General features: G+C 39.3%; 2 protein-coding genes across 9 annotated transcripts in view; both read right to left on the reverse strand.

Annotated features, from left to right (window-relative positions):
- Nucleotides 1–3,254, reverse strand: part of ZC3H13 (zinc finger CCCH-type containing 13) — a 91,379-nt gene extending 88,125 nt beyond the window's left edge. For all 8 annotated transcript variants that reach the window (XM_033436787.2, XM_033436784.2, XM_033436789.2 and 5 more), the window contains exon 1: nucleotides 2,893–3,254. The gene's annotated coding sequence lies outside the window, so the exon portion shown is untranslated. The remainder of the gene's footprint in view (nucleotides 1–2,892) is intronic.
- Nucleotides 3,255–3,879: 625 nt separating this feature from the next.
- Nucleotides 3,880–17,522, reverse strand: part of CPB2 (carboxypeptidase B2) — a 40,474-nt gene continuing 26,831 nt past the window's right edge. The window contains exons 8-11 of the mRNA XM_004274581.3: nucleotides 15,890–15,983; nucleotides 10,917–11,119; nucleotides 8,104–8,191; nucleotides 3,880–4,225 (exon numbers count right to left, since the gene is read on the reverse strand). Coding sequence (XP_004274629.1) covers nucleotides 4,041–4,225; nucleotides 8,104–8,191; nucleotides 10,917–11,119; nucleotides 15,890–15,983 — 570 coding nt within the window. The 3' untranslated portion in view covers nucleotides 3,880–4,040. The remainder of the gene's footprint in view (nucleotides 4,226–8,103; nucleotides 8,192–10,916; nucleotides 11,120–15,889; nucleotides 15,984–17,522) is intronic.

The following is a 17,522-nucleotide window of genomic DNA, read 5'->3' on the forward strand; positions in this document are numbered from 1 at the left end:
CATTTGCTCATATATATTAATTTAAAACTATGTTACCATCTAATATGATGATTAGAATTTTCACTCTAAAAATTTGGGCCCAAAGAGAAAGATAAACCACAAAAGAATAAAATGTAGATTTGAATGAGAGGAGGAAAACTGTTTCAATTAATATCTGAACAGGCTTCAATAAGAAGTAAATGCTTCAAAATATATGAGAAAAATTAGAAACAATAAGAAAAAATATAAATATTAAAGTCTTCCCTATCTCAGAGACTTTGAAGGCTTTCCCTCAGTTTTCAATTTATTCTTTAGTTTTAAGTAACCATCACACTCCCACTCACATTATCATGTCTTTCCCAAACACGAGCATTATTAGCAAAGCCAGAGTGACAGTGGTAAAAGTCTGTTGAGTTATTCTCCTATTTCTCCTCTCCATTTGTAGAGTAAATAAATATCAGAAGTTTTAATATTTTTTCAACTGAAAAAGAAAATGAAGGGAATTCCCTGGCGGTTCAGCGGTTAGGACTCTGAGCTCTCACTGCCAAGGGCCCAGGTTCGATCCCTGGTCAGAGGAACTAAGATCCCACAAGCCGCGCGGCATAAAGAAAATGAAAAACACGGGACACAAAGTTTAAATCTATTAAGACACAACAAAAAGTCTTAATAAATGGGAAATGTCCTCCTTCCCCCGGAAACTTACAAATATCACAATGTACTCATAGCTTCATGCTATAAATATGACTGAGAAGGGAGAAACACAGGGGCCTCTTTTTAAATTATTTCTGAACCCTGATTACTAAAATCTTGTCAGTAAAACTTATTAGTTCTAGTATTCTCACTGCAATCCACAATTACATCTTTTTGAGTTCTCATCTTCCGGTAGCATAAATGAAAGCATAAAACACTTTAATCTGGATAAGTAGCACCATAATATTAGGAAACTGTGAAATAACTAAGCAATTAAAGCTACATAATTACTGGTACTAACTGGTAGGAGAATAAATCTCTATCCACTGGCACCCTAAAATTAAAAGTGTTATATTAAAAATAAGACCTCTTCATATTTATATTTCTTAGTTTTGAAAGAAAAACAGTTAAGTTTATTTGTTGCATAGTGTGAGAGAATTTTTTCTTAACATATTTTAAGAAAAAAAGAACTTTCTTGAACAATCTTGCCAATTGCTTATATGTAGATAGACTAAAACAATTTCAAACTGAATTCAAAACAGAATCGTCAGCACTAAACTGACTACACAGGTGTGAGGAAGGCAATATTGTAGCATTGTGCAGAAAATACATTTTGTTAAAAAGACTATGCAGGGAGAATATCCCATGCTGGCAACTACTATAAAGTGAAGTAAACAGAACTGCAACATACAGAACGACCAAAAAAAGAATAGAAGACACTTTATATATACCAACATCAGTTAACATTTCAACTGCTATTAAGTATCTGCTGAAAAAGCTCCAACTCAACTCTATATGAAAAGCAGAGTGGGGTTTGGGGGAGGTAGGAAAGACTAAAATTTACTGAAAACCAATTCTATAAATAAATGTTAAACAACTGCTTTCTATATGTAAATGTCAGTGCATATTACAATACAAGTTAACACCGATAACTTATTAAATGTTTGATAACTTGTAAAGTAAAATAGCATCCACCTGTGGGATTTTAGTTTTAATTTATAAATATGAAAATTAGATAAATTTGCATATCTTAAAATACGCAATGTTCATTTCGAATCACCGATAGTTAGGAAGCGCGTAAGAGGCATGCACCTGAAAAAACTAGATCCTCCCAGATTCCCACAGTAAAAGTCTTAGTTTCACAATACAACTATTTTTAGACACAAATTGCTACATACCTGCACCTACATTCTTAGTCTCTTTGTGAAACTGTCATGTTATAATCGAAATATTTCATTAAATTCTAAATTATTCGAAAATCTAGAGATATGTCCACAAAACTGTCCAAAACATTGTCGCTTAGGTTCTAAAGTCAGTAATTTCAAACACTGCAGAACCAGACTCCGAGAACCGGCACCACATACATACGCATGGATTGTACTGCATAAGCATTTGGATTTACTGCAACAGTATTTTTGGCAAAACTTTGAAAACCTGAGGTGTGAAGATTTTTCCAAACTTTTAAATTATTTTTTCAAAACAATCAAAAACCTGAAGAGGTTGCGTACGCCCATAATTTTCAAAGTAGTTCAAATTATCTGAAAACCTCGGGATATAACCGAATGGCTCGACACTACGCTCCACAAACAAGATCCTACCGATATCATTCACGTGATATCGACTCTGAATAATTTTCCAGCCACATAAATTATTTTAAGCTATTTACAAAGAGACAATGCCAAACATCAGAGCCTCTCCTTTCATTCACCTTTCCGGGTTTCTGACAGTTGCCAAAAGTAACTACCTAGGGACTGTGAAGATAAAGTAACACTCCTCAACTCCGAGCACCTGCGTCGTAATCACTGCCGGGAAATAACCAAGACCAAATATAACCAAAAGTAAGATACCTTTCCCTAACGGGTCTGGAATGTGTAAAGAGGGAGCTTCTCAATCTAAGACCATACTCCGGCACCCTTCCATCTCATACCAATGCGAATACCGCGCAAGAGTTCCCAGGCTCCCATCAAATGGTAGTGACCCAGCAAAGCCTCCAGTCTGAATCCACTTGCCCCCTTAGGCAAACTCGCCCGAATCAGAACCAGGGCGAGAAACCAGTCTGGAGCACAGGGATCTATTGCAGAGTTAAGGGTGGAATGCTCAAGGAGAGCTCAAAATTCCGGCGTGACCCAAGCAGGGATGGAGGACAAGCGGGGCCTCCCCATCCCGGGCCCACCCAACGCCTTTCCCCCGGAACCCACGCCAATTCACGGAGTTCAAACTTACCTCCTCGCTGAGCTCCTTTCGCAAGCGCAGTCCGGAGGTGGCACCGCCGCCGCCGCTCCAAGGAGCGGGGGAGGCGACTCTCTGTCCCCGCGCCTGGCCCCGGAAGACGACAGAGAGAAGGAGGTGCGCGCGGCTCCCGGGAACCTGTCCTCGGCTACCGAGGGACTCCGGGATGGCTGGGGAGCGGAACCCGCCTGCCGCTTCGCCAGGGTCAAGCGAGCCTGGGACGTAGGAAAAAAAGGAACGAAGAGAGACTGGAGAGTAAGAAGAGACAAGGAAAACACTATCAGGCCGCTACGAGGATCGCCTCAAAATGCCGCCGGAAGTCAAGAGCTCGCCCTGTTCCTCTGTAGACCGAGGCAGCTTCCGGCTGCCAGATTAGTCGTCAGCGCGTATGCACCGCCCCTTTGTGGACGCGCCCCCTGGGCGTAACGTCGCTTCCTAGGCGTGCAAAAAACCTGTGCCTAACGAGCTAGCCCTGGAAAAGAAACCGGGAACCCGGGAGAGAGAAAATTCCCAATTAACAGTGGATTTAAGAGAAAGCGTTTTCTACTTTTATTACATAATTTCTTACAATGGACAGCTGTTGTGAATATGCAAAAGTGCCACGTTTGTTGTCGAAGATAACTGCATTCATTCGCTCAACGTTTTTATTGAGCAGCTGAACTGGAGTGACAGGCGGTATTTGTCCTGTTTTTCACACTCCTCTGCTTTCTCGGCCATCGTCTGTTACAGTGGAGCAAACGGAATGCACGGGTGTGTTTTTAAAGGCGTTAGCAGAAACTTACTGTAAATTTGGAGCAGAAATCTTTAATGTACTTGTGACAACCTTTCCTTTTCTTGTTCAGGATGCAATGCTCTGCATGAAAGTAGGTATTACAATGGCTTGAGATGTCTAGTCAAATGTGGCGAATCAAAGAAAAAAATCAGTACCCAGCCTCTCAAAAAAAAAAAAAAAGGAAAAAGAAATGTGAACCCTTGTCTGCCTTAATTTTAAGGTAGCATTTATTTTGTTCTTTGACAAAACCAAGGAATGGGAAAACCTTTTATGAAAACTGATAAAACTTAAAAAGAAACTGGTACAAAGATTTGGTTTGGCTGGAATCAGTAAATTAAAATATGGAAACAGAGTGAAAAAGTCAGGGGCATTAAACATTCCTGATGACATGCCAAGCTATTTTAGAGACAGCAGCGAAAGCTTCTGTACAAGTGGGTTTGATGTAACTCTCTGGCAGCAAGAATCCGTATCTGCCTGTATCTCGAAGTTCAATCGTAAACGAATATTTGATGCCCAAGTCATGGATCCAGTCATCCGAACCTCCAGGAGCTAGATCTACAAAAAGAAAAAAGAAATTACTTTTTGAAATACAGATGTTTCAAGTTAACTAACAACATGGGATTTTTTTCCCTAAAAATGAAAATAGTCTTGCTTTTTTCTGATTATTAAATAATCTTAAGTTTGTGGAAGAAAATAGAGATTGAAGGAAAGCAGGTTAAGGAAGAAAATAAAAATTACCCATATAACCCTACCAAGGAGTGATGGTCACCATTTATATTCTAGTGCTTTCTTTTTCAGTGCATACTTTAACATATTTTTCCTACATAAATAAGATCATTCTATACAAGATATTCAGGAACATTCCTAAACATAATCTATCCTGGCCAGCTTTATGTATTAATGAGTTCAAATCTACCTTATCATTTTTTTTCTTTAATTTTTGGCTGCATTGGGTCTTTCTTGCTGCGCGCGGGCTTTCTCTAGTTGTGGTGCGCAGGCTTCTCATTGCGGTGGCTTCTCTTGTTGCGGAGCATGGGCTCTAGGCACGCGGGCTTCAGTAGTTGTGGCACATGGTCTCAGTAGTTCTGGCGTACAGGCTTAGCTGTTCCGTGGCATGTGGGATCTTCCCGCACCAGGGCTCGAACCCATAACCCCTGCATTGGCAGGTGGATTCTTGACCACTGCACCACCAGGGAAGCCCTACCTTATCATTTTTAATGATCTCATAGCATTGCTCTGTAAAGCTGGATGTAATTAATTTTAATAATTATTTATTTGGAGAGCTGCACGTTGTGCTGTTGTGCTGCACGTTGCCAAATAGCCTTCAAAAGAATTGAACTAATTTATACCTCCATTAGCAGGGTATGAATATGCCCATGCTCCATTCCCATACCATCCATGTGAATTATACATTTCTGGCAATTTTGTGGGTGAAAAATAATATCAAATTGTCTTTATGTTTGATTATCAGTGAGTTGAACCTTTTTTTGTATATTTATTGACCATCTTTATATTTTTATCAATTGTCTTTGCTCATTTTTCTTCTTGATTCATTTTATAGATTACTTATAAAAGCAGCATTAGTGTTATTAGCCCTGTGTAATATGTGGAGAATTTTTTTTCTTATTTGGTCATTTAGCCTTCAACTTGGTTTATGGCAGTGTTTTTATGTTAAAATATTTTATGTATCTGGAATTTATTTTGGAGAAAGACGTTAGTAATCTAAGTACAATTTTTGTCTAAGTAACTCACCAGTTTTTCCAACCCTATTAATTGAACAATGTCTAACATTCTTAACTGTTTGAAATGCCTTCTTTATGAGATACTAGATCTTATATATCTGAGTGTCTTTCTGTACTCACTATTCCCTTCTAATGATGTCACTTCCAGGCTCAGTTCCTTTACATTGAACCTTCTTGTTTATCCATAATTGCTTCTTTGTGTCTTTATAATTAGTATAATTAAAACAAAAAACCCCTGCAACTATGACAGGTTTATAATCTGTTTTAATACTTGGTTGGAGCAAATTCTCTCTTATTAATCTTATTTTTCAGAATTTTACAAGCTCTTCTACCAAATGTATTCTTTCAAATGAAGTTCAAAGTCATTTAAGTGTTCATTGGGACTGCATTAAATATACAAACTAATTTAGAATGACTAGCACTTTTTTTTGTATTGCTTTTCCACTCAAAACCATAGTGGGTTTCTCCTTTTATTTGTCTTCATTTATGTACACCAGTAAAGTTTTCTAGGTTTTTCATAGAGATCATATGGATTTGTGTGCGCACATACATACATTTAACAATGAATCTATATATGTATGTATGTATCTATATGTACAGTCTGCATGTGTATACATGTATGTTGGGGGGGGCAGTAGGATCTTTTTTCCATTTTACTTTCTTCCTGATTGTTTTTGGTATATAAGTAAGTTATAGATTCGTTTATATTTAGTTCATAGTCAGCCACCTTACTCAACTCTTTGTTACTCTATTTTGTGTTTTCCAGGTAGACACTCATATAATATGCAAAGTGATCATTTTTCCTCCTTCCAATACCTATACTTGAATTAATGACAAAGGTGTTTACTGAAGCGCTGTTTATACTGAAGTATTGAAAAATATCCATCAACAGTGGATTAGTTGTTATTCATTCAGAAAATATTTCTGATAGCTATTATTAATATTTGGCATTTATTCTTCCAGAATTTTTTTATACTTATGTACACGTGCGCACGCATGCACACACACAGACACACACACAGACACACACACACGCACAGATTTGTATTGAATGAATGCATGCCTGGAGATGGAATGATTTCGTCAAAACAAGAAGTTGCTCTAGAATTGCCTCCAGCCCTGAGGCACTATGGTCATGCTTTGGGGAACAACAGGAGAGAGAGGATGGGAATCAAGAAAGCTCTGAATTATGAACGGAAGTTGTGACCCAGAGCAAGGACCTGAGTCGGCAAAGGCAGAGATAGACCAGTGACAGCAAGAGACAGAGACACCACGTGGACCAATCTGGCCTCAGTTTGTCCTGAGATAATTTGGGATGATTGAGGAGGAAAAGGAAGATTCTGGACTTTCTACTAATAGACCTTTGGTGCTCAAGTAATTTACTGAAAATAATATGGATGTGATTATTAATATGAATGTGTTTTTATCCCCCTATAAATCATAGCTGTTAAAGGAGACTCTGGGACTTGGCACGTATTATCTCAAAGCCTGTTCACATGCCATTTCCTCTCCCTGGTTTTTTCCCACACCTTTGTTTGTCAGCCACTTACTGGGTAGGTCTCCCAGACGTGTCACCTACCGAGGAAGACCTTTCCTGGCCACCTGAGCTAAGCTGCCTCTCTCTCAGGCAGTCATTTTCAAACCTATACGCTAATATTATGTTGTTCACTTATCAGTGGGATTACACTATATGTTACTATTTAATTGTTTACATCGGAGATTGGCAAACTTTTTCTGTGAAGGACCAGATAATTAATATTTTAGGCTTTGAGGGCCACATAGTCTATGTCAGAACTACTCAACTCCACTGTCCTGAAAGCTATATAGACAATATGCAAATGAATGAGTGTGGCTGTGTTTGAATAAAGCTTTATTTGTGGACACTGAAATTTGAATTTTATGTAATTTTCGCATGTCACAAAATCTTATTCTTTTGGTTTTCTTCAACCATTTAAGAAATGGAAAAACCATTCTTAGCTTACAGGCTATCCAAAAACAAGCAGTGGGCTGGATTGGGCCTATGGGTTATAGTTTGCTGATACCTTGTTACATGCTTATTTTCTGTTTCTCTTCTCCCATCTCCCCTTCCAGTTTCAAAAAGAGCAAAATTGTCTGTTATCCCACTGTGGATACAAAGGAGTCCCTCAACAAATATCTCCCAGCAGAAATTAATTTAAAATATTTGTTAAGAGCTTGCCACACACATGTTCCATCAGTGTGATACAAACAAAGGACATTCAACTGTAGTGCGCCATGAGCTATACTCTTGGACACAGGTTGCCCCTAAAAAAGCATCTAATGTAAATGGTATTCCTAGATTTGTACAGTGTTCAACCTGCACAACCTTACATGGTGGCCCTGGGCATCTTAAACATTCTTTTGACCCTTTATGACTTTTTCTGTTTCACTCAACTAGTGTGATACCAATTCTATAATCCCTACTCTATAGCACTGAGCATAATTTCTTAAGTATCATTTTGGTTTCTTTTTAGTATATTTATGTATTAATATAGCCTTGTTCAGTACTGTCATAGCTATCATGCTTCCAATTCTAACTGTTATAATCCAATTGTTTTACATGGGACCATTTTTAAAGATTCCACTTAGAAAAATTAAATCCACACAGAAAAACCAAACACAAATTTCTTTAGTACCTCACAGTCCCCTAAGATCTTAAGAAGAAATACTTACATAAACTTTCTGAACCACTGCCATGTGTATATCTGGTATTTTTATTAGTATTCTCAATAGCACGGACTGCTTCACTGGCCACTAGAGACTGAAATCAATAAGATATGGAATTTCAGTTAATGTACAGCTTTAAAACAAGACAGGTAGAAGTTTCTTAAAAAAACACAAAAACCCAATCATATATTTATTCAATCAAACTGTATATATGAAGAAATAGAGAGCAGAATGGTTGTTGCCAGGGGCTGGGGGTGGTGGAGGGAGGAGAATGTGGAGATGCTGGTCAAAGGATACAAACTTCCAGTTATAAGACGAGTAAGTTCTGAGAATCTAAAATACAGCCTGGTGACTATAGTTAACAATACTGTATTATATACTTGAAAGTTGCTAAGAGAGTAGATTTTAAGTGTTCTCACCACAAAGGAAGAAACTAATTATGTGAGGTGACGAACGTGTTAATTAACTTTATTGTGGTAATCATTTCACAATATATATGAGTATCAAATCGTCACATTGTACACCTTGTATTTACACAATGTTACAAGTCAATTAATTATATCTCAATAGAGCCGGGGTGTGGGGAGAATTGTATATATGAAAAACTCTGCATTTATCCAAGAGATAAATTGAGGAGAATAAATTAGCTTTTAAAAATGTTTTTCTCTTTACGGAAATCACAGTTGGGTGGCTTTAGACGCAGACTCTTCCAATATATTGAAATTTTATTTAAGTTGAAGAAAAAATAATTCTCATATGTCTTTTTTAGGAATTCATTTATTTTGTAAAACAAAGTATATGTAACAAAATTATACTGTAAAACAAAGTCTAACTATATTTCAAAGGCAAACAACTAGACAAAATTGTCACCAAACTTTAAACCCAGCTTCTCTAAACAATACACGTATGTCAGCAATGTATGATTTCCTCCTCATTCTTCTCACAAACTCTATTTCCTTTTCGTGTAAAATGTCTAATGCCTCCCAAAGACTCATCAAATAAAAAAGTTTATATCCCTGTGTGCTGCAGGATAGTAACAAAAGTCCCCTGTTCCACTATTTTTGTTTCTAGCTTATGCAGATCTTTTCTGAAATTGGCACTAGCATCATGGTATTCACTGTCCCTCCCTTGAAGGACCTGAGGAATATCAGTGGATATGATGTTGTGCCATTCCTCTGCTCAAAAGTTTTAATGGAACCCCCTGATCTACAGAATAAAATGTAAATTGATTCTGACATTCAGACTAGGTGACCTCTCCTTCACAGGCTGACCTCATCTACTTTCTGAGGGATCAACTTCCTTTGTTTGACCCTACATTCCCCTGAACATACTTCCTGTGGGGAGAACCTTGGCCTCAGCTTAGAAAGTCTTCCCCTCCGGGTCCACTTACAGAAATCCTATCTTTCAGTATCTGGCTGAAATTGTGCCTGTTCCTTCACTTCACTGGCACTTTATCATTCCTTTTTCTTTACAGTATGTCACACCTTAATAGATTATAAGCCCTCGGGACAGGGACTTTATCCCCTCACTTATCTGTTTCCTTCTGAATGAATTAATGAGGCCACTCCTAGTTATCCCAGTCAGAAGTGAGTTGTACCATCTGTGTCACTTACTTAGTAGTTACTATACCTTACAGTACAGCTATCTGTAACAATTGCTAATGGCTGAGCTCCCTAACCATTTCATATTCTCTTAAAGGGCAGGGTCCTACCTGATGCTTCTTTCAATGTCCATCAACACAGTATTTTACACATAATAACTCTCAACAAACACTTGTGATGATAGTAATCCAAAAATAATTCAAAATCACACTAAGTCTACTTCCAGATCACGATGAATATCCTCTCACTTCTTCAAAGATAACACCAATAAAGGAGCTTTCCTTAAAAGTTCTCCCTCGAGAGGAAAAAGGAATCATAAGTATCAAGGATGTTTCTGTTCTAAATGAGTTATTCTTAGCAACTGCAAATAACTTTATATTTGTCCTCAGGAATTGCTAGCCCCTAATGTGGCTATAGTTTATTCTGTTAAGAGAACCAGACCAAAACAAGTCAATAAGAAACAAACCAGTACATGAAGATCAGACCTTGGGCAAGAAGTGGACTGTTGCCATAGCCCTTCCATCCCAGAGAGCATCTGGGATGAGGATTTGTCCAAACCTAGCCACAGTCCATCAAGAACCCTTGCATCCTTTGCCATTAACCCAAGCATAGACTATCTGGGACCAAAAAGTGATGGGGGGGTAGCCAACTGTGAGTCCTCTTTGAACTCACTGTATCCTCCACTGCATTCCACAAAAGGAGGGAGGTCTTGCCTCAATGCTGAAATTGGAGTTGCTTTTAATAGGACCAAACCCCTGCAAGTTAGGAAGGTCAGTGTATAAACAATTCCCAATGCTAGTATCAAATCGCTAAGTATTGTGCTAAGACTTGATATGTGGTGGGCTGTTGCAGAAAGCTAGCACCTACAAACAGACCAATAATTCCAGAAAGCCTTGTCCTCGTCCTTGTTCATATGGCTTCATATGTAGATTAGGTCAAGGTAGACTGGTTCCCTCCTGAGGTTCCGAGAGCTAGTCTGACATTTTCCTAGACAGCCCCTCTGCTAGACGGAAGTTCATGTCCTCAAAATAAGGCTCAGTCCTTTACAGTCTCTCAATGAACCCTGACCTAGGGTGACTCCCAGAAATGTTAGATCAAGATATAAAGCATCTATCCCCCTCTGTCCTCTACAGAACGTTTTTCCCCACAGTTTTTGATTCTTGAACTACGTATTATTGTACTTCTGAAATGCTAATGAGAAAATTAAGCAGCACTTACTAGTTCCTCGTGGTCTTTGCTTTTGCTTCTGCTATAGGAATACGGAAACACTATCTTCTGGGAGTACGAATGCATGCTGACATAAGCTTTAATGTGGTTGATATTTCTTCTCAAGAAATCAGCCACTGCCTTCACTTCTGGTTCCGACTCAGGGTAAAGTCCACAGTAGGTTTCCGAGCACGAGAAACTCGAGGCACCTTCCTCTGTAGTGAAATTGATGGAGTGGAATCATAAGTAGATAATGCAACCTATTGTAATTTGTGATCTCCCTGACCATGTATTCTCCTAATATATAGGGTGTAACATTTTTAGATAAATGGATTCACTTGAGCTCTGTAAAGAACATATTTCTAATGTCCCCTAAATGTTGTTTATGTTTATTTTGAATTCAAATATTTACATGCCCTCATAGCAAGCCATCCAACAGTTGCTGCCTGAGGGCAGCCATCTTGTAGCCCCGAGAAAGTGGCTAAGAGAGTCTCAGAAATGCCAGCTCTGCCTCCAAACTTGTGGTTACAAGAGAAAAATAAACCCCATTTTCTTCCATCATTGTAAGTTTGGTTTTTCTGATATGTGTAGCTTAAAAATCACTAATTAATCCAGCTCATAAAAGTCTCATTTGAGAACTCAGAATATGTAAGTCTGCTTTCAGTGCTACTTCTAACTTGCTAACGTGGTTTAGTAAGTAAAACGGAATGGCGATATTTGGTGCTAGACTAATATGTGTTCATTCCTTTGAGAAATTATACAAAACATCACTTCGGATGGTAGCCTGACTCCCATCACTTCTCTCCTCTGTACCTAATTCACAGCGGTAGAGCCCCAGGGAGCCACCTCTGACCCAGAAAGATTCTTCCCTCCTGGAAACCGTTTATTAGCCCCGATTTGGGTCCCTCACTTGTCTTTTGCCATTCGGAATCCCTCCACTGATAACTTGAAATCAAGATGCAGATTCTAGTTTCAGTCAAGCTACTCTCTTGAAAACAAAGAAGATAACAGCAATAACATCACCAGCTGACATCCAAAGAGCACAAGCTATCTGTCAGGAACTCTGCTAAGCCTTACAGGCGATATCTCATTTAATCTTTGCGGCAAACCTGTGAAGTAAATGCTCTTATTTTAGGAGACTCAAATTGGGCACCATTGGTGATAACCATTCATAACCATTCATAACCATTCATAATCACCCCATCACTTGATTTCAATCTTGTCTTTGCCATTTAATAGCTATATGGCTTGGGTAATTTTTTTTAACCAATAAGTCAAAAGTTGATGTAATCTAAATTAGTCCTTTATAGGAATGAATGGCGGTAATGAAAGATGAGGCCTTAAGTTGGACACTACTTTTAGACTTCCATTATAAGGACTGTTTGGAATCCCCATTCTATGTACTATCAACAGAACTTTTGTGGCCCAGCAGGAAATCTGAATACCCATATGCTCTCTGGCTTCCCAGAGCAACCAAGCAAGACAAACTCTTTTCACTCAATGGGAATTTTACAAAACACTTGTGGCACAAGATGGGCATCTGGCACTGTCAGCTCTTAACATGTTGGAAGTTTTCCTTTCAAATATATTTCTCTTTAATTTTATTTTTTTTAAATGCCAGTAAGGCACTGCTAATTGTTAAGACTCAACAGTAATTTTAAAAAGTTCTAGTCTTCTATTTTGGCGTTTAAGCAGTTTATCACTCACTTGCATTTCCATCAATCTTCTAGAGTGGTTGAGAAAGAGTAGAATTATTGGGCATGCCCGAGGAGGCAAGTCAATCTTGATTTTTTTAAACCTATCTATACCTCAATTTCCTTATCTACTAAATGGATAAATTATAAAATGCTTTTCCCAGTGCTGGCATATACTGAGTGTTTAATAACTTGTTTATCAGCATTACCATCATCATTATCGTCACATGGATTGGGACACAGAGAAGGCCAGTGTGCATTGCAGAGATGAGGTGGGGAAAGAAAGGAGCCATTGAGCTCCCTATAGTGCCTCAGGCCCAGTTCTAGTCTGTTTCCGAGGTCTGCCTGCATCCCAGTCCTTGGGTTCCATGGGCTACACCATGATCCTTATTATCCTTACAGAGCCTGCCTTTCTCTCTCTTTTTTTTTTTTTGCGGTAAGCGGGCCTCTCGCTGTTGTGGCCTCTCCCGTTGCGGAGCACAGGCTCCGGATGCGCAGGCTCAGCAGCCATGGCTCACGGGCCCAGCCGCTCCGCGGCATGTGGGATCTTCCCAGACTGGGTCACGAACCCGTGTCCCCTGCGTCGTCAGGCAGACTCTCAACCACTGCGCCACTAGGGAAGCCCAGGTAATGCTAATTTTACCACGAAAAACATTAAGTAAAATAGAGCAGCAAAAGAGCTTGCGGATGAAAGAAGTTCCAAAAGGGAACTTATAACTGAAGAGTGATTGTCAGACTTAGAAGAATTTCAACAAACTTGGAGTTAGTCGGCCTGGCTTTATATCCCAGCTCTGCCACTTCCTAGCTCTGTGCTCTTGAGCAAGGGACTTAACCTTTTAAAGTCTGGGTTTCTTCATCCATGATGTGTAGATAATGAAACTCAGGGGATGGAATATATAAACTGCTCAGCACTTAGCAACTGTCAGCTCTATTTATTCAGAGGTCTTTTATATTAGCTGCTGTTTCTCTGGCTCCCTGTCCAATTATCACTGCTGTGGCAGTCTTTACACCTCAGTGGGCACTTTTTTTTAAACATCTTTATTGGAGTATAATTGCTTTACAATGGTGTGTTAGGTTCTGTTTTATAACGAAGTGAATCAGTTATACGTATACGTATGTTCCCATATGTCTTCCCTCTTGCGTCTCCCTCCCTCCCACCCTCCCTATCCCACCCCTCTAGGTGGTCACAAAGCACCGAGCTGATCTCCCTGTGCTATGCGGCTGCTTCCCACTAGCTATCTATTTTACGTTTGGTAGTGTATATATGTCCATGCCACTCTCTCACTTTGTCACAGCTTACCCTTCCCCCTCCCCATATCCTCAAGTCCATTCTCTAGTAGGTCTGTGTCTTTATTCCCCTCTTACCCCTAGGTTCTTCATGACCTTTTCTTTTTTCCTTAGATTCCGTATGTATGTGTTAGCATACTGTATTTGTTTTTCTCTTTCTGACTTACTTCACTCTGTATGACAGACTCTAGGTCCATCCACCTCACTACAAATAACTCAATTTCGTTTCCTTTTATGGCTGAGTGATATTCCATTGTATATATGTGATATGTGCCACGTCTTCTTTATCCATTCATCCGATGATGCACACTTAGGTTGCTTCCATGTCCTGGCTATTGTAAATAGAGCTGCAATAAACATTTTGGTACATGACTCTTTTTGAATTATGGTTTTCTCAGGGTATATGCCCAGTAGTGGGATTGCTGGGTCGTATGGTAGTTCTATCTTTAGTTTTTTAAGGAACCTCCATATTGTTCTCCATAGTGGCTGTATCAATTTACATTCCCACCAACAGTGCAGGAGTGTTCCCTTCTCTCCACACCCTCTCCAGCATTTATTGTTTCTAGATTTTTTTGATGATGGCCATTCTGACTGGTGTGAGATGATATCTCATTGTAGTTTTGATTTGCATTTCTCTAATGATTAATGATCTCCAAAGAAGATATACAGATTGCCAACAAACACATGAAAGAATGCGCAGTGGGCACTTTTACTGAATAATCTTAACAACGGCCTCTTACGAAGAAACCACTAAGTGATTCCCTTTAGCCTGAGGCAGGATCAACTGTTCTTTCCTCTGTTTACTTACTTTATCTGTAGCTCTCTTAAAACAACTAATTTCATGCACATGTTCATTTGAATAGCTTTCAGAGACCCCTCAGTGTGTCAGGTACTGCACTAGGTAATGGATAGTGGTCACTGCCCTCATGGGGTTTCTGACTTAGAGGAAGGAGGAAATGAAGAGAAAAGGTAAGTACTCGACCGAAAAGTTTTCATATCTACTTTGGGATAATGATGAAATGTTCAAAATCATGAATTTTCACTTCTTTTTTTAAAAGGAAAATACAGAAGATCATGTACCTAGGACTGTGTAGAGTAAAGGAATGGGAGGAAGAGGATGTTTCTGTGCTTTCAATAGCTGTGTTCCCTTGTTGTCACATGCTCCCACCTCCAAAAATATGGGTGATTCCAGCTCAGTCGTTAAGTTTAGTGTTGCTTTGTAGTCGTTTCTTAAATGTAGTAACTATGAAACACAGTGAGGGGGTGGTGAACTAACACCTACCTCCTTGAGAGCAGACAATATCCCCAAATGCCTAAATCAGTGTTCACTGAGTGTCTTAACTCATTGGAATCAAGGAACAAGGAGCTCCCACAGTGCTGGACACAAGTTTCTCTTTACGATATTCATGAAAGAAAGAACTTAAGAAAGTGAATAGTGAATACAAAACAAAATGTTCTGGGAATTCCAGGATGGTCCATTGGTTAGGACTCCACATTTCCACTGCAGGGGGCATGGGTTCAATCCCTGGTTGGGGAACTAAGATCCCACAAGCCAAAGGGGAAAAAACCCCACAAAATGTTTTGCAGCACTATAGAAGTCAATATTTTCCAAAGCAATTGAAAATAAGAGGTACCCACCCAACCCTAGCCTTTGATATCCTCATAATGAATGTTATTTGTTGATGAAAGTAGGAAATTTAGTGGTCACTTCCTTATGATTTCAGAGAAATAGAATTTTAGAATTTTGAAGCTAGAAGGGAACTTAAAGAACTAATCCAACTTCCTTCTTTTAAAGGTATGGACATGGCAGGGAGGAACAGGGTAAGGGTGTTTTGCTGATCTGAGTCAAACTTCATAGCACTACGTTTAACCAAAAAGTTTCTTACCTAAATTATCTTCTGATTCAGATAGGCCTCCCCTCTAATCAGTTTGAATTAATGAGCTTTTAGGAATACCACCTTTTAAATGAAGAGACATTTGTTAGAAATAAAGCAAACAACCTACCACACCAGTGTTTGGAGGCAAAGTTCCTGTTCAGGTCTGTTCCGATGCAAGAATTGTTTTCATGAAAAGAACGGTTCTTTCTCCACATTCGATTCTAAATAAAGAAAACACAGGTAACCAGGGCAGCCATGTTTGCAGTTCAGGAAAGACACGACTTTTAAAGCCTAAGTGGACAGTGTTGTGTTTCTCTCCTTCAACTCCATCTCTTTATCCTGTCACTGTCTTCACAGTACTTCTTGCATAGCCCCTGTTCTATCCAGGTCTCAGCTGGGTTCACTCAAACTTGAGTCAACTGAAATGGTGATATTTCATGAGCTTTGACCTATACAAAAAAACCATTTCATTTGGTTTTGCTAGGCTGCTTACTGGCCTTCTTATTTGGCCTTGTTTCCTTTAATTTTATGCATTGCCATTTTAAGTTCCTTCTGTGAAAAGTAAAATAACTTGGTGTTTCAACTCAAATTAAAACTATGAGTCATTTTTTTAATTGAAATGTATTTGACATATAACATTGCACAAATTTAAGGTGTTCAACATGTTGATTTGATACGTTTACATATTGTAATATGATTGCCATTTGGGGGATAGCACCTCTATCATGTCACATAAATTATCATCTCTTTTTTGCGGTGGGAATAATTAAGATCAAGTCTTTTAGCAAGCTTGATGATTATAATACAAAATTGTTGAGTCATGAGTTTCAATGCTCTCTTTAGATTGAATTCAACACTCACTTAAAACCTATAGGAGGGGCTTCCCTGGTGGCGCAGTGGTTGAGAGTCTGCCTGCCGATGCAGGGGACGCGGGTTCGTGCCCCGGTCCGGGAGGATCCCACGTGCCGCGGAGCGGCTGGGCCCGTGAGCCGTAGCCGCTGGGCCTGCGCATCCGGAGCCTGTGCTCTGCAGCGGGAGAGGCCACAGTGGTGAGAGGCCCGCGTACCGCAAAAAAAAAAACAAAAAAAACCAAAAAAACCTTTAGGAGGCAGAGCTGTGCAGACACCTCTAGCCTGATGGCTCCTTTGATTGTACTGATTCAACTCTGGTTTTTAAACGTAATGCAAATACTCCATTGGGTTCTTGGGGTAATCTGGGAATTTGATCATGTAAACAGTTGCACAGACTTTGTTTAAGTTCTGGGTTGGGATGACATGGCACACTTTTCCCTATTCCACCAACACTTTCGCCAAGCCTCCCAGTCTGCTTCCAACCCCAGACCTGTGATTCTGGTAGCAACAGTTGTTCTGAGGAAATCAAGTTCTCACACTTCAGGGACTAATTGGCAGAGTTAAGATACAAAGGACAGTTGGGGAGTAAGAATATCTAAAAGGTGGCTGAATGCCACTGTGATTCCAGTGAAGGCATAAATTTATTGTAATAGCAACCTACAAATGTGACCATTTATTGAACACCAATTTTGTGTTAGGTACTATACTAGGTATTTCTCACTTACTTAGTTCAGGGTTTGCTCACTCCTATGGACAAACTTTTACTCACAGTATTTGTCTTCCCTGAGATGACTTTTTCATCAATCTCCTTCACTATTCCTATCTCTTCTGCTTAAATTACCCTCTACATAAAAAAATTCCTGTATAATTCCTTATGTATCTAATCACTGCAATTATTCTCATTCCCCT

This window comes from Orcinus orca, chromosome 18 (genome assembly GCF_937001465.1).
Source record: "Orcinus orca chromosome 18, mOrcOrc1.1, whole genome shotgun sequence".
NCBI lineage: Eukaryota > Metazoa > Chordata > Mammalia > Artiodactyla > Delphinidae > Orcinus > Orcinus orca.